We start from the raw sequence: 21,437 nt of genomic DNA, 5'->3' as shown, positions 1-21,437 counted from the left end.
ATGTCAAGGCCAAAAATCCGGAACACAAACCCTTTGAGGACGATCTAAAGGCCTGAGATGCCGATTTCGTCAAGGTCGACCGGATCATACTCTTCGATCTTATCCTGGTCTGTTCCCTTTTTGATTCAACATTGTTATTGTTGTTGTGTCACTACACATGTATTTCTGTTTCTTGGTTTTTATTAAAATACAAAGAAAAAGCCTTTTACTACATTTTTTTCTCTTTCAAGATTCTCTTTTTGCTTCTTCTCCGTGTCGACTCTTGTTGAACAAGTTTCGTAAAGTAAGAGAAACAATGTATGCAAGAAGAAGGAGGAGAACTTCAACACCATCGTTGTCGTCGTCGTTGCCATGGAGCTCATAGCTGCCACCATGACTCTCACAAAGAAACTCTCAAATTGTGATGGCTACAACATCTCAAGAAGATCTGCGTACAACGACATTTTTGCCACTCCAATCAAGCTCTGCGCTCCGAGCTTCTCCTTCAGTTCGACAATTACCACAAGATTTTTTGCACCATCGTTGGAGCCTCGATTCAGATCCTCAAACTTGTATAGCTCAATGATAGAAGAAACAAAAATGACGTTCGGAGCTCCAAGTTCAATTTCTCGAATGCCTTTAACGGGTTCAAAAATCTAGATAGCTTTAGAACATGGAAAGTTTGTTTCCAGAGTTTTTTTTTTTTTTTTGCATTAGGGTTTTAACTTAATGTGACTTGGGATATTAAGTGTGCATGTGCTTTTGCTTGAAATCCATATTCGATTCGAGAATGTTTGTTCTTTGAATTTGGTTGTCAGTCATGTGAGTTCTTTTTTAGAGGAGAAAGGAGAAGCTATGTTTTCTTTTGCTCTTTTTATTTATTAGTTAATTATGAATTATTTGTGGTCTGGTTATGCTCTAGAGCAAGTAAGTGGAGAGCAAACTAATAATGCATTACTTTTTTTCACTTTTCTTTTCTTTTTTTTTTTTAAAAAAAAAGAAAGAACAAATCAATGGTCCCCTTCACCGTTCCTTTTATTGTACTTTACTAGTGGAGGAGAGATCTTGTAGGTTAAGGTTAATGGGGCTTGATTCACTTCCAAATACCAACTTGGCATCAAACACATACCAACACCACCTCACATTCTGTTCCAAGAAGTAGGTCAGTGAACTTTGTTGATTACTTGCTCAAATTTTACACATGCTAAACCCAACCAGGTGAAAACCTCAACATCATTCAGAAAGGTTCCTTTATTGCTTTAGCACAAAAAAAAAACCATGGACCTTGTTGTGTTCTACTGGGATGATGAGAGTGAAGATCAAGAAATTGTGTCCGTTTTTAGGAAACAAGAAATGGGGTTGGGAGAATCTATGCAGAGAAAGATGCAGGGGAGCAAGAACAAGGAGATTGCTAATGTAACAAAGGAGAGGAACTACATAGTCTACACTAAGAGAAAGAAGATTTCCAAGTTTGAGAATGAGCCAAGAGTAGTTCTTCCTTTGAAGCATAGTTGAAAGGTTTGAAATGACAATGAAGCCAAAGTTTTGGCACAAGTTTTGTTAGAGTTTTGTGGTCTTAGTCCCACATCACTTGGATTGTTAGAGTTTTGTAGTTTTAGTCCCACATCGCTTGATTTGTAAAAACTTGTGTCTCATTAGTGTTATATATAGAGACACCTTGTAAGCTTTTATGTGTACAAGTAATAAAAGTTATCCTAGTGTAGTCGTGGACGTTGGCACATACATTGTGTGTTGAACCACGTTAAAACTTTGTATTTTTCTCTCTTCTCCTTATTTCTCTTTTTTGTTATTGCTCTACCCAATAACTGGTATCAAGAGCTTTTGGTTACTCCACGAGATTTCCTTAGTTTAAAGGAATTAATTAGAGTCTTCTCAATTTAGAGGAGGTAGTGGAAGCAATGACATTAGAAAAGGGAAAGGTAAAGATCGAGAAGTTCGATGGCAGAGATTTCAGCTTTTGGAAGATGCAGATAGAGAATTATCTATATCAGAAGAAGCTGTATCAACCCTTATCAGGGGTTAAGGCAAACGACATGAAGCAAGAAGAATGGAACTTGCTAGATTGACAAGAGAGGAAAGGTCAGACAAAATTTAAAAGTGGCATTACTTGCTGGAATTGTGACAAGAGAGGTCACTTTAGCAATCAGTGCAAGGCACCAAAGAAGAACAAGTAACTGATGAATCCACAAATGCAGCAACTGATGAATTTAATGAGGGGCATCACACCACTTTTGGAGATAAAGCTTGAAAGGTAACAAATGGAAATCTCGATGTGGCTCGTGGAAAGAAGCGAGGATCTCTTTACATGATTGTCGATGAGGATATGGTAACAGTTATTGAGGTTGTCAATAATTCAACCATGTGGCATCAAAGACTTGGACACGTGAGTGAAAAAGGAATGAAGCTTATGGCGGCAAAGGGTAAGCTATCAAGCCTTAAGCATGTTGATGTTGGTGTTTGTGAACATTGTATCCTTGGAAAGCAGAAAAAGGCCAACTTCTCAAGGGCAGGGAAGACTCCTAAAGTTGAAAAGCTAGAATTGGTTCACACAGATGTTTGGGGGCCAACCCTAGTGAAATCTGTTGGAAACTCACGCTATTATGTCACCTTTATCGATGACTCTACCAAAAAGGTATGGATTTATTTTCTTAAAAATAAATTTCATGTGTTTTTTGTGTTTAAAAGGTGGAAAACAGAAGTTGAAAATCAGACAGGTCTAAAGGTTAAAAGTCTGAAATCTGCCAGTGGCTGGGAGTATGATAGTCACGAGTTTAAAGACTTTTGTTCAGAGACTTGTTAACCGTTGGATTGTCCTGAAATTCTGACACAGCCTTTGGGACTCATTTTCGCACCTTTCCATTGTTTAGATTTGCGAAATAATGTTCATAGAGAGAGAAACATTTCTTGCACAAAGACAATGAAATTAAGGCTCAAATTCATTCTCCTTCTCTCTATTATTTGGAAACCCTAGCATAGCAACTAGAGGAAAAACTTGAAGAATCTTATAAAATTGTTAGAGACACTACTATACACACGTGAGTCCGCTTAAAGGTAAGGGATGAGTTTATCCCAATTGGGGTTAAAATGAACTTGTGTAGGGATTCTTAAAAGATCAAATTGTGATTTATTTTGGGGTGTTTATTGTATTGTAATTTTATCTTTATGATTATAATCACAAGATTTTCATGTTTGACGAGACAATTGATGCATCAATGTGAATTAGGTGATAAAATTGAGTGCTCACACACACACACACACACACACCACACACACACACACACACACACACACACACATATATATATATATATATGTATATGTATATGAGTTGTTAAAATAAATTAGGAATTACTATTTCAAATAATAAAATTAAATTGAATGAACTTAATATATTAAGATTCAACGATAAATACTTTCAATATATTTTAAGTTTAATTATTTATTAACTCTTTTTAATTGAAAATAATATAGTTCAATTTAATATATACATGTTTTGTGTCATGTAAATATTAATATTGTGTAATATTTATATGATTCATGAGGTGCAATAACAAGTTGCATTAGGATTATAGCATTGTGATTGAGATTGAATATAAGTGTTTTATTAATACTTAATGTGATATTACTTGTGTTATGAATCATGAATTATACAATAATCCGACGGGTGTTTATCTTGAGAAAAGTGCTTATATGTGAGGTTTTAAAAGAAAAGTGTAGGCTTCCAAGTTATGAACCTTAGGTGTTAAAAGGAATGTGTAATATTCCATGTTAGAAACCTAAGGTTTTAAATTGTAACGCGATGTATTAAACGTGTTTGAAAACAAGTGTGAGATTGTGAGTATTGTATAATTCGTGAATAATGTCTTTATGAAAAAAATTAGGGATTTGACCTTAATCAGGAATGTGAGATCCTAACATATTCTTCGGAGTCTAGGTCTTGGAGTTAAATACATTCAGTTTGAGTACTCTTTTAAGTCTATGTTGATCCCATGTGATTGGAACATTCTAGCAAAATAAAGTGACCTTGACCGATCACCTTATTATTTCACTTAGTGAAAGTGACCTAACATACTCATTGTGTGACGTGTCTTGTTATGTATTCCTAGCACCTTGATGTTATTTTTCACCAACATAGTATCACATTGCATATAAGATTGAGTCTTAGTGTATATGTTGCATAGTGTTTGTGTAATGATCATTATGACTTGTTACATGATAATGACTAATGAATTGTGTGAATGTGAGATGTTATGTTGTACTTGAAATGTGTTGGTCTGAATACATGATTAATGTGAAAGTGTGAAATGTAATTTTGTGGTTAAATCCTTGGGGACCATTGATGTTACACAATGAGTGATACAATGATTTGAATTATGCTAAGTTGAACTTGTTATACTTATATTATATGTGTGTGTGCAGGCGCTTTTATTTATCTCTACCTATTTAGGAATGTGATAACTCATTTCATTTGTGTTATTTGTATTTGGATCCTATGATAACCTTGAACTTTGTGTTCATGGGAGCAGATGGTTATGTGGATGACTTTAAAGAATATCGTGCTAAAGGACATTGAGACACAATGCTCTGATAAAATGTGACAATTGGACATGAATTTTTGTATTAATTGCATGAAGTTTTGGGCATGTAATTTTTATCATTTTTGTTTCGCATACTGAGTTTTTGGTTCATTCCCTGGAGTTTTGAACGACCTTGTTTTGAGTGGAAAATGTTTCCATACCCTTAATTGATAAGTCTTTAACTTGGTGATTAACTCGAATATGAATTTTTTACCTACATGAACTCCTTTATGTTTATTGAATAAAATCGTTTTATATAATTTTTTTTTTCATGTATTTTATTATATAAATATGTATATCGGGGTAGAAGGTATCACAACTGATGTCTATCAATTTTCATTGGTCGACATCGGCCAAAAAACAACCTCAATAAAAATCGATCAAAAAAAATTCTAGTTGACACTAGCAAAAAAATTGTTTCAACCAATATTGGAAAAAAAAAACTAGTTAACACCAATAAAAAAAAATAGTTATGGCCAATGTCGGCCAAAAACAGTCTCAATTGACTTTGACCCAAAAAAAAATTGGTCAATGCCTACTAAAAAATCCTAGTCAATGTTGACCAAAAAAAGTTTTGGTTGACATCGATTGAAAAATCCCTAGCTAATGTTAATCAAAGAACATCATCGACTAACATTAACAAAAAAAAAACTCTAGTGATCTCAATAAAAACAAAATACTTTTGGCCAACATCGATCAAAAAATAACTCATGCAGAAATTAGCCTAAAAAAACTTAATTAATGTTGGCCAAAAATATCGTCGATTGATGTCAAACAAAAAATTATTTCAACCAATATTAACTAAAAATTAGTCTCAATCGAAGTCAATCAAAAATAACGTTAGTCACCTTTTGTTTGGGCTACTATTATTATTTTAGAAACTATAAAAAAAGTTAAATATATTATTTAAAAAAATAGGTTTTAAAAAATATATCTTTGTGAAAGATATCCATCCATAAAAAAATATAGTATATTATCAAATGAATTGTATGATATTTATGAAATAATTTTTAATTGAACAAAATGAAATAATAAATTTTTTAATCTAATCCATTAAGATACAAATTAAAGATTAATTCAATTCATCCATTAGTCACACCTCGACACAAAAACAAGTTCTGCGACACCTACCTCTACAGCAGCTAAACTATGGGATAAACTAACGTTCCCCTACATGTCATTGAACAATACGCTACTCAAAGTCACAAACTGTAATTTTTTCAAAAATGCTTATTATGTAAAAAAATTATGTTCTTAAAATAAATAAATTAATTCAAATAAGTATAGGTATACTAAAATGTGTTAGATTTGTGTTAGGCTGAATGGAGGTGATTCAAGTCCTTTAACAGTTTAGCATGTGAATGTGATAATAGTTTCTACTTAAGAATTATTTGTACGGAATGAATAGGAAATGAAAAATAAGTATTGTCATGTAAACTGAACAGAACTGGTCAATTTCACTGAAAAATCCATTATCCATCCTTGCCGTTATAGACTTCCATGTATTTGCTCGTATGTCAAAGTAGTTTCTCACTTTAAAAATATTTTTGTGTTGTGTACAAATACTTAGTGATAAATGATAGTAGTATTTTAGATTTGTTGATTGTGAATTCAAAATGATTTATAAATGATTTAATATTTTTAACTCTTATAATTTAATGTTTATTTTTCATCCTTACAAAATTATTTTTAGCTTTAGTTTTCTGAATTATGTTTATTTTTTAATCTGTTTAGATAATAATAAAATACTATTTAAAGCGTTATAAAAATAAAAAATAATAATTAAACATCATTTACAAAAATTAAAAAATATAAGAAAAAAAACTAAATTATAAAAACTAAAAAAATATCTAAACCTTCATAAATGTGGACGGTTGATCTGATTAGAATTTCGGTTTTTGTTGCTAATATTACTGATGTAGTTAATACGCATTCAACGCCAAGTTAAAAAAAAAAGTACATTAAATATTTAGCCGACTATTGATAAAGGACCATTAATTTTGGTATATACCTATTTATCTTTTATCCATTCTTTATTCAATATGCTCTATTTTTATCCTACTTTAAATAACATATTTGAAAGAGAGAAAAAAATCCCAGTTTCATATTAAATATGTACCGTATGTGCAAATAATTGGTCATCATGTTCGGAACTATGAGCATTTTAATTTGGTGGCCAGATTCAGTATTCTTGCCATCTGCATATCGTGTAGGCATCTCAAGCAGGTGTGGGGTTCGAATGAACAGTGTGATTACTGGACATGGAAAAGGAAAATGGCTGGAAAATGTCAAGATCTCAAGTTCTTGACCAAAAACGAGAAGAACTTGTAGTTGTGGGACATTGTTCTTATCCAAGTTGTGACCCAAGAGTATTGCTTACAGCTCAAGCATACGCGTTCATGTAAAAATTGCATTTTCATGCTTGCATTAAAGAGAAATTTATAATTTGTCATATTTTTGTATCCACTTCAATTAATCTAACCAGCCAAGAATAATGCTTAATTAGCACCCCGCATAAGCCTTAACTAATGGTGTTTTCACTTGCGTTTGATAATTAATTGACGCAAAGTCAAAATAGAAATTGTTCTTAAGTAACCAAAATAAACAAAATGATTGATTGATTAACGGCAACTGTTACCACACAAAAGCATCCCCGGAGAAGATAAAAAAGATCAAGAGAGAAAGGAGTGAATAAATGCATCTATATATAATATGCAAGATTAGACCTCCTCAAGGGCTTAATGAGTCAGCACAATAGCAAATTCGGTTGAGAGTGTCAACAATTTTATTAATGCCATAAGGCCATCACTAATGGTATTGGTGGGAAGGCTAGTCTTCTCTATACAAATCCACTCCGTAAACTGGACTCAACAACACTACAGTCTTGCTGCAACCACTTCTCCTCAAAGCCACAAGATTTCAAAGATATTGAAGTTGTATTCTTTCTTGATTCTCTTCCCATCATCATAAATATTAGTATCTGACACTCTTTTTAATAGTCTCTTTATGTTTGACTGCAATTTATTAAAAATTATCAATTTTGATGAATCTCATTTATCATTTAATTATTTTCTCTCTTAATTTAAATTTGAAATTTATCAAAAATTGATAATTTTTAAAAATTTCAGCACGGAGACAGTGTTAAAAGAGTGAGAGAGTGTTTTAGCATTCCTCTCCCACCATATATTTGCATCTCTCTTCCCAAATCTCTCCCGGCTGCAGACAGAGTCAATAAACTGTCAAATTAAAACCTGCTAATTTTCTAAAAATAAATTTATTCTTACTCACTAGATGAAAATTTTAATTTTAATGAAATTTGGTAACATGCAATCTAGGAGCATTTCATCATTTCACCAAATCAAGTACATGTTCGTAGGATCATATTTTTGTGAAGGAACATGCATGTAACATCTTTTTGTGGAGGAATCTCTACAAAACATGGAGCATGCTTTTGACTAGCATGATACTATATTACTTGAATCTGATACGGCGAAGCTCCCTTGTTCCATCAGCTAATTGCCTGATTGCAAGGTGCACTCCAGGTTCATCTAGCTCTGTCCACTCTGTCTCCATGAAACTGGCATTGCTCATAGAAGGCTCATATCTAGAAGAGGTGGTTATCCTTGATGCTTCTACAGATGGCCCTGCATGGAAGATTTGGCCACCACCGTGATCCATAGCTTCAGAAGATACCACTACAAAAAAAAATGAATGTATTAGTGATAAAAATTGTGCTTTCTTGTGCAGACGTTAGTCTTGAGCATAGAAGAATCTCTTTTCTGTTCAAAGGCAATTATGTACATTGAAAATCTTGAACCGGATATCATTTGTTGAGGAAAAAAACACTTTAATTTGTTGCAAAGTCTTTTTAGTATTCCAAATCTGCAGCCTTAATTACCACATCTGAAGTATTACTCATTTTGGTGCTCATGTGAGTTAATGGAGGAAGGTGTTTATAAACCATCCTTGGCTACAACCTATGAAGCACGGACACTTCAGCTCCTTGTCGTGTCGGTGTCCGACACCGACACGACACCCGTACTACGTTCTATATTTTGAATATTACAGGTGTCCACGTGTCTGTGTCCGATGTCCGTGTCGGTGTTGATGCTTCATAGGCTACAACTGCTAAAGAGTCAAGGCTAAGAATTGTTTATAATCACTCTCCTCTCTTAACCCATTGAAACATCTTTTATAGGCCCACATGAACAATAAAGCAGACAAAATCTCGGAAGTGGTGAGTCTAATGTTACAGCAAGCAATATCTCATGTTTGGTGAGTCTAAGCGAACTTTGAAGGCCACACACGTGAGGCCGCAAGGTCCTCTTGCCCTGATACTGGAAAAAATTGGAACTACCAACCTGACTTGTGAGTGATCTGATACTATCTGCTGCTCTTTTGGATTTCCCTGATTCCTTCTTGATTAAACTTTCTCTTTCATCATTAGTGTCACCTTCTAAGACACCAGAATTAGCTTCTAAATCTACATTCTCTCTTTCATTACCAGTATCACCAGGTGCAAAGACATGAGAATTTGCTTCTAAATCTACATTTTCTCTTTCACAACAGCATCACCTGCGAAGACTTGAGTATTTGCTTCCAAATCTACTAAATCTACAGAATCTGCATCTTGATGAAAGAGTAATCCGCAAGCCCGTTTTGTTGGACCACGTGATTGCATATCAAGAAAAGGAACGAATGGATCTAACTTAAAGTTCATCTTCATCAATGTCACTAAGAAAAAGTTAGTGACACCAACTTTGAATCCAAGTTGGAGTTGTGGCGACAAGCTCACTGCCATCAGTGGAAGTCACGTTCGTCATTTTCCCATAGCTGTTTTCCACTTTCCCTTCTTCACTACGGTCTTCCAGATACGACCAAAGAGATGTAAGCGTTAAGACCACAAAACCAACTTGTGCTTTCAACAACAAACTCCTCCCACGTCCCTGGCTGCATCTTTCAACAAAGAGCATAAAGATACAAAAAAAAGTGTGCTAACAATGCTGTACACGATGAATTACCTCTAGTAGCAAAGCCATTGGATAAACTTATATTTCCGTACATGTCATTGTATTACTGAACAACACGCTACTCTAACTATTAATTTTTTTAAACGCCTCGTATAATGTAAAAAATTATGTTCCTAACTTAAACCGATTCAAATTATATACTAAAATGTGTTGCAAACTTAGAGTTTGTGTTAGGCTGAATGGAGGTGATTCAAGTCCTTTAACATGTGATCTAAGTTTCTACTTAAGAACTATTTGTACGAAATCATAGGAAATGAAAATTAAGAATTGTGATGGAAACTGAACAGAACTCTCCTATATTGATTTCCTTGCCATGTTATAGACCTTCCAAGTATTTGCTCATTCATTTATAAAATAGTTTCTAACAACAATCTTGGGACATCCACTTCTCCTCAAGGCCACAAGACTTCAAAGATATTGAACTTGTATTCTTTCTCGGTTCTCTTTCCACCATTTCTTTGCCCCTCCCTCCCCAAATCCCTTCCGGTTGCAGACAGAGTTGATAAACTGTCAAATCAAAACCTAATAATCTTCTAAAAATAAAGTTATTCTTACTCCCTAGGTGAAAATTTTAATTTTAATGAGATTTGGCAACATGTCAACGACATAATACATCCAATCTAATCTAGGACCATTTCATCATTTCACCAAATTAAGTACATGTTCCCAGGATCATATTTTTGTGGAGGAACATGCCACATCTTTTTGTGGAGGAATCACTACAAAACAAGGAACGTGCTTTTGACTAGCATGATATTATATTACCTGATTCTGACACGGAGAAGATCCCTTGTTCCATCAGCTAATTGCCTATTTGTAAGGTACACTCCAGGTTCGTCATGCTCTGTCCACTCTGTCTCCATGTCACTGGCATTTCTCATTGATGGCTCATCTCTAGAAGAGGTGGTTGTCCTTGATGCTTCTACATATGACCCTGCATGGAAGTTTTGGCCACCACCAGAAAAGTGTTCTTAAAGCTTACACCAGAAAAATTAGGATTTATTTTGCATTCAAAATATACAATAATAATAAATAGAGAGAAATATAGATTTATGTATTTGAAGCAAAAAAAATAATTCTTCAATAGTCTAAAGACTCTGCATCCACACAAATATCGATTTCTCATGTCAACTCTTTAATGAAATGAAACTCTAAACAACAAATTATCTTTCTATTTTGTCTAAAAGTATAAAGCAAATTATCTTTCTATTTTGTCTAGAAGTATATTTGAATTTTTTTAGGTTGTGTCTGGTTTACTTTGAATGAATGGGGGTAAATGTTTCTCTATTTACAATGTTAGAGACATAGTATGGATTTGGGCCTTCTTCAAAGAAAAAATGAAAGATTTAAAATAATTTTATATCTTTATGTTTATAAAAATAAATATTATCTCATATATTTTATCTTAAGAATTCATGATATAAAGATAATTCACAGATAATCACATGATCATTAATCACATTTAATACGTAGTAATATGATATATTATTCATATTTTATGGATAACTTTCACATTTATAAAATAATACTCCCTTTCTTATATCAATTATATTCTTGGTGCTAACAAAAAATATAATAATATTCCACTAAAATATTTATTTGATTAAATTAAATCCTCTAATTTAATTATCAAGTAAATTATTTTCTTTTACGAAGATTGGAACACTCGTCTATGTGACCTATAGGTTCAATATTAAAACAGTAGTAAATTAATCATAATCAAGATAGGCATCTAACAACACCTCTAGCAACACTATCAACTTTTCATAAAATGATGGAAACCTAATTTTATCTCTTCACAAAAGATCAAATTTCTTATAATGAATTGTCTAATTATTGGAGCTATGGTAATAATAATAATAAAAAAAACAAACTGAGCAATGAATTTGTAAGTAGGACAAAAATTATGGATAAGGAATTGATTTCTCTGGATATATTAGAAAACCGAATTTGATTGTCTAATGATGAAACTAAAATAAAATATTTAACTAAAATATATGATTATTTCCTGAACGGACGCTTTCATGGACAAATCGAAAATGTTTTTTCAACCTCAGTCCAATATAATAAAAAATGACAAAAAAAATACCATTTTGATAAATAAAATTCATGGTATCCTTATTTCTAATAATACTTATTAAAAATAATAGTAATTATCCAGAACTAGAAAAAAATATATATTTGATAGAAAATCGCTCAAGGTTAACTCTAAAGTATAATATTATTATCAAACTCTAGTAAGCTAGCATATTTAATTAATAAATGGCTTAAGAAAGTCTTTTCTTCTTTCATTCTGGTGTCATTGTGGTCTAGATCTTAATTCTATCATAGTACTCAACCTCATTACCTAAAATTGATGGATTCATTCTTAATTAATAATTAATTTTACAAATATTTAATCATATCCAATATTCATTCAACTAATGTCCTAAGGCATTAGGTGTCCAAAATTAAAATATAACAAATAACTTTTTAATTACTATGATAATATGTCAAAGAAAATTATTATATTTTTTCTTGAGAACTTCCTATTGACATGTCAAGGTAATATTAACTATTAAGAATTTTCAATTAAGTCAGTTCAATGATGACATCCATATATACATCAAGAATAATTTTTTACTAAAATTGATAACATGATGAATGGGATGTTGAGGGATAATGTGTTAAGGGATAAATTTTAGTCACAAAAATTGCTTTCCTATCCAGATGTCAATCTTGAGTAAGAAGAATCTCTTTCCTGTTCAAAGGAAATAATGTGCATTGAAAAATCTTGAACCCGTTATCGTTTGTTGACAGAAAATAAGCTTTGATTTGTGGCAAAGTCTTCTCAAGATAGTGATAAACATGGAGGTAAGTGTTATTACCGTTTTCTTTCCATACAAATTAACAAGGTCCATGAAATGGAGTGTTAACATCATATAGGTGTAAAAGTTTAGAATACCTCATCCTCTATCTGGACGTTATAAAGCTCCATGATTCTCTGTCATAATTCTCAGCCCACCATTAGCGAGCTTGCCACTCGTTGAACATATCTCTCGGCTTCAAATTTAAATGCTAAGTATTGTCAGTCTTTCAGCTTCGAATTGCAGGTTGTTCTTCGTTGCCATTGACTTTACATATTGGCATCAATGCATCATGTTAAGAAAATCTCTGTACGTATAATGCATCAAATAAACAGGAAGGATGCAACCTGTGACTGTGAGTGGTGTATCAATTTTAGTAATGTTAGTAATCAGTTTTCACCATTAGATAATAAAACAAAATAAATAAATGAATTCTTAGAATGTTTGTCCAAACAACCGTTATTTCAGTCTTAAAAAAGACTGATTTTCTGTAGCTTGCAGTATCTCGTCTCTTGACATATCAGATTGCAAAGCATGATTCCATAGCTTAATTATACCATCAGCGTAGTTTAGATGCAATTTGATCCACAATGTTTTTGATGGATTTATTGTGGATGGATACAGAATAAATGGATTAATTTTTCACTCTTAGACGACATTAGTCAAAACATTTCCCTAGCTAACAATCGATCAAAAAATCTCAGCTGACGTGTCAAAAAATAAAAAATAATCTTAGCTGACGTCGACCAAAAAAGTTCTAATCGACCCCAACAAAAAAAACTACCCGAGTCATCGTCAGCAAAAAAATAATTATGGTCAATGTCATCCAAAAAATAGCTTCAGCTAATGACGACCAAAAAACCTACTCAACTTCAATCAAAAAATAGTCTCAATCAATTTCCACCGAAAAAACCTAGCTAATGTCAATCAAGAAACATCATTAGCGGACATTAACAAGAAAACCTAATCGACCTCAACCAAAAAAATATTTTTGGTCAACATCAGCTAAAAAATAGTCTAAACTTATGTCAACCGAAAAAACTTAGTCAATGTTAACAAAAAAACATCATCAGTCGACGATGGTTGAAAAATAATCTTTGCCGATGTCAATCAAAAATTAATCTCGATTAAGATCATTTGAAAACAACATCAGTCGCCTTTTGTTTGGACTATTATTATTTTAAAAAATATTGTGAATTTTTTAAAATATATTATTTCTAAACTAAAAATAATTAAGTTTTAAATTATTTTTTTGGTGGATTGGATGGATATTCATTTATAAAAAAATGTTAATAGATGAATTGAATAAATTTTTTATCAAATGAATCAAATTCATTAAATAATTGGTAATGAATCAAAATAGATTGTATTGATCCCATTCATTAGGACACACGTTAGAATTGATCTAATTCATCTATTTGTCACCCCTAGACGCAAAATCAAGTTTTGCGCCAACTAGCTCTAGTAGCTAAACTATGGGATAAACTTACATTCCCCTGGATGCCATTGAACAACACTTACTCAAAGTCTCAAACTATAATTTTTTTAAAATGCTCCATATTATGTAAAAAATTATGTTCTTAACATAAACTAATTAATTCAAATAGGTAAAGGTATACTAAAATGTGTTACGATTTGCGTTAGGCTGAATGGAGGTGATTCAAGTCCTTTAACATGTGAATGTGATTTAACTTTCTACTTAAGAATTATTTGTACGGAATGATAGGAAATGAAAAATAAGTATTGTTATGAAAACTGAACAGAACTGGTCAATTTCACTGAAAAATCCATCCGTATTGTTCCCTATATTGATTTCCTTGCCGTGTTATAGACCTTCCATGTATTTGCTCATATATGAAAGTAGTTTCTGACATTAAAAATATTCGTGAGTTGTGTACAAATATTCACTGATGCATGATACAAGTATTTTAGATTTGTTGATTGAGAATTCCAAATGATTTATAAATCTTAGGCTAGGAGCGTGTGTTGGACAAGATTGAGAATTTGAGAATCAAGTTCTCCGATTGCTTGTCTTTGACTCTTTGAGAATTATAAATTACTAAATAAGTCCTAAATAAACGACTCATCATGCATGAAGGATGTATATGAACTAACAGCTGGAATATTTGCCTCTGTTATAATATTTTACACAATCTATCAAATTCTGACTTCTAAGTCATATTTAAAATTATGCAGATAGTTTCAAATATTATAAATTAAACTCCTTTTTTGTTTTGCTTATGGCATAGAGTTGAAAATAAGAGTATAAATTGGTAGAAATGAACCAATTTTTCTGACTGGATGCCATCCATGACAAGTTTTTCCCTCATAAAAAAACACTCAATTAAGGTTAAAACAAGAGTGAAAATGTAGGTAGGTTGAAAATAAGAGGAATGTGTTTGTCTTTTTGTTCACCTTTGGCTTAGATATGGAAGTATGGAGAGGATATTTGTTCAGTATTGTGTTTTCACTTGTTCAAAGTAAGAAGATGAAATTAATTGTATCTTACCTTTTCTAGTCTTTCTTTATGAAGCATCTTGCGAATACTGAAATATCAGCATTCTACTCAGTTTCCACTCCCTCATCATTTTCGATCACTCGCCATATGCATGATCAATACTAATTATTCTACAAGACGTCTTTTCCCAATTGACTCTGAAATGTTTCAGCGCCGTTAGTCCTAGCAAGCTGATAAGTAATTACCAAATTTCTGACACATTTTTCTTCAGTTTCACAGAATTCCACCTTGATACCATCCATTCTTTGAAAATGTCAATTTAAAGCAGCTCTGACAGATTTAAATGATATCGTATGTTAATAAAGCTTGATGGAAATAAATTAAATGATCTCGTATGTTAAAATCGATGTTAACCGTGCGATGTTAAATCTATAAATTCTAGTAGTGGCATGTACAACCAAGATACTTGAATATGAAAAAACTATATTTTTTCATTGGCCATCGTACTTTTAATTTATTCAAAAATGTATGATAACTACCTTGTTTTCCAAGTTTTCTAATTTGTTTTTTTCGGTTTGAATTTGTATGCAAATGAAAATTGGATTGATGCAGGTAATGAAGGGCAACTTTAAAGACTTTTGACAGATAAGCCGATGTTTTTTATATCTGTTGAATGACACTCTTGAAACCCGAAGTAGTGCAGAAAATTTCCAAACAATGTGAAAAATTGAAAATACGTATTTTGTTAAATTTGAAATTATTTCATGATCCTTTTTCTCTGTGTAGTATAGTATACGGTTTTTGTGAGTGTCAGAATAAAATCGCTTTTGCGTTCAGGAATTCTTCCCAATTCCATCATAAAGATTTTGGATATGTTGCACCCAATAATTGAAAATTTGAAACTCGTTTGACATCATCGATTTATTGCCTTCCTGATGATGACAACTATGCCTATGTCGTAGATCATCTCGCGAAGCCTCCGTATTTCTGTCTACATGCAGACATCAACCATGTTGGTTCTAGCAGAATGGGATAATCCCACAATGTGGTTAACAAAAGTTCAAATCACTACATGTCATTAGTGAACACAATTATCTCTAAATTAAGGATGATAGCTTTTGGAGGGGAAAAAAATATCTACAGATTGACAGATGAGAAAACAACATGGCATGTGGGAATAATAGGACTTTCAACTTTGTAATCTCTTTTAGGAGATGTTACACCTAGCTAATTACTATATATATTATAGGCAGTGGCGGAGCCAGAAAAATTATAAAGCCTGGGCAAAAATTTAAAGATAGCAAATTCACATTGTATATAATATGTAAATAGTAATCAATCAAAATAAAAGAGACTCGTCATTTTGTCAACAAAAATATAGTTTAAAATAAAAGAGATAAACATAATCTTACAATAGCGGGTTAAATAAAATTACGAGGCAAGTGTCCTTTTCGAGACTTCTTTGCGGTAAATGTTCGAATAATATCAATATCATCAAGCGACTTGAATATCTCCCGCTCGGTGTAACATACCATCAAGTCATTGAACCACACATCGTTGATCTTATTGCACAAACGGATGATGTCGACACCGGCAATATCAAAGCTAGCTCAATAAGTTTATAAACCAATGGAAATACCAAATGTTTCTCAGTTTGAACCATCTTCATAGCCAAACTTTGAACATCTTCACAAGTGGAAAAAGAAGCATTTCTTCTCACTTGAAGCACATAAGTTTCAAGTTGATCCCTAATTGTTCCTCGGTCATCATCAGAAAAGTCTGCATGATAAATATCAGCAAGACGAGCAAGCTTATCAACATCAAACTTGGAGAAAGAGTTCTTGGGGTCAAGACATGAGAAGCAATCAAGTATAATGTTACTTCCTTCACTAAAGCGGTGATCCATCTCCACACATATTTTATCAATAGCAACATAAAAAATCTTTGCACGGTAATGATGAAGATTAGTGATAGTCCTCCCTTCTGCTCTTGAACGATCCCGAACCGGTATTTCGTCATCCATATTTGGTACCGGAATACTTTTAGCTACACAAAATCCTTGGACATCGGCAAAAAAATTATTCCAGCCACTCTCTCTCATTGTGCCCAACCGAGCTTTGACAACATCAACTAATTCCATGGCATTCACAATATTAAGATCTTTTCTTTGCAATACATTTGAAAGCTCGTTTGTGATACCAAACAACTTTAACATTAACCTCAAAATAAAAGCAAATTTAAAGCTCTCCATTTTTTCTATCAAACCTGCTGCTTGAGATGGTCCACGTCCATCTTCATCAACCATACTAAGCACCTTTAACACGGAGGACCACATTTGATCCAAACGAAGCAATGTAGTATGATGTGAACCCCATCTAGTATCCCCGGGTCTAGTGAGACTAGATGATTGGTGTAAGCCCCTTCCTCTAGATATCTCACCACTCTCAAGTTTATTTAAAATATCTTTGTGTTGTGCCTCTGTCAAAGCATCCCTCCTCTTACAAGATGCACTTGTTGTATTCACAATCAAGGTGATGTACTCAAAGAAATCATGAATAGATGAGCAACTACTAGTAACAGACACAACAACCAATTGCAAACGGTGAGCATAACAATGGACATAGAAAGCATAAGGATTTTCATCTAGAATTTTTCTTTGCAAACCATTAAATTCACCTCTCATATTTGAAGCTCCATCATATCCTTGCCCTCGTATCCTTGAAATAGATAATGTGTACTTATCAAGAATACCATAAAGAGCATCCTTTAATGACTTAGATGAAGTATCTGTGACATGATGTAGAGCAATAAATCGTTCCACAACATTCCCTTTGTCATTCAAAAACCTAAAACAAATTCAACCAGTTTACTTGGCGGCATAGAGAGTAATAGGTAATGAAAATTGGAAATTGGAAAATACAACTACTAACCTCAACATCACCGCCATTTGCTCTTTGACGGATATATCACGTGACTCGTCAATAAGCACGGAGAATTGTCTATCACCAAGCTCTTCCATAATCACCTTGGTAACTTCATGTGCACAACACGTTGCAAGCTCCTTTTGAATGTCACCGCAAGTCATTTTGCAATTTTTTCCACCACGGTCAAAAGCATCCCTCACTTGTTCATTCTGAGATTTTACCCAATCTACCATCTCTCTAAAATTGCCCTTATTTAGCGAAGTAGAGGATTCATCATGGCCACGGAAAGCCATGCCTTGTGCTATGAGATATCTTGAACAATCTAAAGAACAAGTCAAACGAATCTTATACAATTCTTCTGATTCCTTGGTTGCTTTAGCAAACTTACTTGTCACACTTTGTCTTTGATTATTATAATCATTGTAGTGCTTGACACATGAGTTGTGCAAACTATTATGACTACCAACATGACCTTTCAAGCCTTGAGATGCATGCTTCCAATCTCTATATCCGCTTTTAGTGAAGACTTCAAAACCAAAGTGCTCGGCCCTCCCGGGTTGCTTAAATAGAAAACAATAAAAACAATAAGCTGCATCCTTTATCTCACTGTATTCTAACCATGTATAATTCTTATACCATGATTTACTAAATGCTCTTTTAACACTTCCAAATTGAGTACGAGGAAAGTTTGACAAATCTGGTTGCATTGGACCCTTCAATATATATGCCCTCCTCACTTGGTCTTGAATATCCGGAGCATACTCATTAATTTGTTTCCTACGACCTGGATCACGCACAATCTCATTTGGATTAAACTCATTAACCACATTATTAAGTGGTGGTTCTAATTCAGCTTCCGGTTGCACAACATTCACATTCTCAATATTTTCTCTATCAACCAAAAATCTCCTCATATCTGAAATAAAGATAAAATAGTTACAAAATTGTAGCAAAGAAAATTTTAGTGTTTGCAATTGATATATTAGAAAACTCTTTTGCAACCATGTATGTAGTGCAACACAAAAGACCAAAAAGAAATTATTAACTTAAGCAATCAAAAGTCTTTTCCTCTAAGCTTTTTTCCATATTAGAAAAGCAAAAAAAAAAGGGAATAAAATATGACTTTTTCTTCTTCAATAAACGTGCTCTTAGTGGGGAAGAAAAAGAAAAAGTGTCCACTATGACTCTATGAGTTCACTGTTCACACTTGAAAAATGGAAGAAAAATTAAAGAACGCGGAAGTATCACAACAAACAAAAACACTTTCCATCTTAATCACTTTTATTTTTCCTAACTTACCTTACCTGCGGCTGCTATGGGATTATGGAAGAGAAGACGGCGATGACGGCGCGGAGAGGAGGAAATAGAAGGAGTCGGCGATGGAGGGAAGAGAAGACACAGAGGAGAGGAGGAGGGAGGCGGCGGCGACGGAGGGAGTTGGAGGAACTGCCCACTGCTAGATTCGGAGAGACGGAAACTTTACGTTTCCTTTTTCCTTTTTCCTCTTTCTTTTTTTTTAAATTTTATTTGTTTTTTAATACTAATAAAAAAATATTGGGCTTGTAACCAAAAAAAATGCCTAACTGAGCCTGGGCATATGCCCCTGCTGGCCGCATGGTAGAACCGCCACTGATTATAGGGTCCATTATTGATTATGGGTATGGTGCTTCTTTGTGCCCCCGTAGAAAAGTGCACAATGCAAAATGCATAGTCAAGTGTAACTTTTGAAACACTCTTATTTGAGTAACCCAAAGTGGCCAAAGTGGAATATCTTGCAATTCCCACACACTCCCTTTCTAATATTTTGGTGTTGAGTGGGATTTTCAGTAACCAGTAACTCTGATTCAAAACCCACCTTATAAGGACCAGATTACTTATGGTCCCAGATGAATATGAATATATACCGAAATTCCGGTTTGATTATGAGTTTACTCTTTGGCTTTTATTTTATTTTTTTTATCTACCTGGCAGCCAATTTGGAAGTGTATGCAGTCCTAGCTCCAATTATAGTGTTGATTCGTGATCAATTATTGCTTTTAACTTTTAACTTTTTTCGGATATATTGTCTTACCTACTGATACGAAAATTCCATCCGAAATGTATTATTATTATATGGAATCACTTATTTGTGTAGTTTACTTACCTGCTTGGTTAATTTCACCAGGTTGAAAAAGAAGGAGATTGATAATGAATCGTGGTAATAGCCAGGAAATTATATCTCTAGCTATCAAATTGCCACTTGCAATACGTACACAACCTCAACAATCCAAAAATGTTGCATCACAATACGTACTCATACTTTGTGCATCAACTCGAAATGAATTGAAAGGGCGATAAACATGTGATGAAATTTAAATTAAAAATATTTCAATAAATTTTCAACTTTTTATTCGTGCACAACTCGTGATTTCTATACTCATATTCAATTAACGTGTGTGCCGTCACTACTATAAATGTGATATCTAGCAATATTTTTATTAATCTAACACATAATAATAAAAATGTTACTAAATTTTTAAAAAATATATATTTAAAAACTTGTTTATCTAGTAATATCTTTTTATCTAACACTTAATACATTTAAAAAATATTATAAAATTATAAATAAATATTACTAATATGATTTATAATATTTATCAAATGTGATGTATAATCTATATTATTAAAGTCATTTTATAATATTTTTAAGCTTTAACAACATAAATTATACACAATTTTTTATAAAATATCATAAAATATATTATTAACATGTATTCATAATTTGATAATATTTTTTTAATGTGATCAAAAAAATTTTATTAAGTGTTAGATAAAAAAAATGTTATTAGAAATTATGTGTGTGTGTGTGTGTAATCATAAATATCCTGGATGACTGTCAAGAAAGCTACGATGACTAATAAAATCAGAGTGGATCGTTGTTTTCGTCCACAACGTGTCTTAGCTGTAATGCTGGTTGTGCAGACATCCTACATGCAATCATGCATTATATGCGACTGCATCACAGTTCATAATGTTTGGTTGCGCCTTCTAAAGTCACAGGTTTGACTCTTTTTCTTCTTGGCATTCAAACTCACGATCAATCATAAACCATTTAGAACTAATCATTCACAAACCATAATCTACGAACATGTATATATGGCCATAAACAAATTAATTTTGAGATGTGTAAATTCACACTATCCACTTATCCGCGTGGTGTGTAAGTTTCTAATATAACATTACCTTTCGAATAATAATTTAAAACAATAAAATTAATAAATTTTTTTAATGAGAATAACTCAGTCACTCACAGCATGAAAAATGAGACAAAAGATTACCTAGCATTAGCAAGCAAAAATATTTACAATGAAAAGGATAGAGGTTCTAAACCACCTAATACAAAGTCAAAGGATAAAGTACTACGATGAGTAGTCTAAATGATCAAGTCAAATAAAACATGTTTTAATAAATAATAAATTAATTTAGAAAGATGTTAACCTTTTTTATACATCAACATTACCATTACATATACCCGTATAGTGCATGTAACAAGTTGTGAAATTATTGAAATTTAACAAAATGAGACATCAATACTTGATAATAAAGGTGTAAAACCTTTTGAT

At 32.7% G+C, this 21,437-nt stretch overlaps 1 protein-coding gene and 1 pseudogene across 1 annotated transcript; both read right to left on the bottom strand.

Moving 5' to 3' along the window:
* Nucleotides 1-7,866: 7,866 nt before the first annotated feature.
* LOC102668295 (protein BREVIS RADIX) lies at nucleotides 7,867-10,541 on the bottom strand. Its single transcript, XM_006572952.3, has 2 exons — nucleotides 10,373-10,541; nucleotides 7,867-8,272 (listed from the first exon to the last, which is right to left on the bottom strand). Exons 1-2 carry the CDS (start codon nucleotides 10,404-10,406, stop codon nucleotides 8,049-8,051), a joined length of 258 nt encoding a protein of 85 aa, XP_006573015.1. The 5' UTR covers nucleotides 10,407-10,541; the 3' UTR covers nucleotides 7,867-8,048.
* A 5,791-nt stretch (nucleotides 10,542-16,332) lies between these two features.
* Nucleotides 16,333-19,064, bottom strand: LOC100792969 (zinc finger MYM-type protein 1-like; annotated as a pseudogene).
* Between the last annotated feature and the right edge of the window lie 2,373 nt (nucleotides 19,065-21,437).

The sequence above is a fragment of the Glycine max genome, chromosome 1 (assembly GCF_000004515.6).
Source record: "Glycine max cultivar Williams 82 chromosome 1, Glycine_max_v4.0, whole genome shotgun sequence".
Classification (NCBI taxonomy): domain Eukaryota; kingdom Viridiplantae; phylum Streptophyta; class Magnoliopsida; order Fabales; family Fabaceae; genus Glycine; species Glycine max.
The sequence above is the reverse complement of the archived record's forward strand: the minus strand, read 5'-3'. Positions and strand labels throughout refer to the sequence as shown.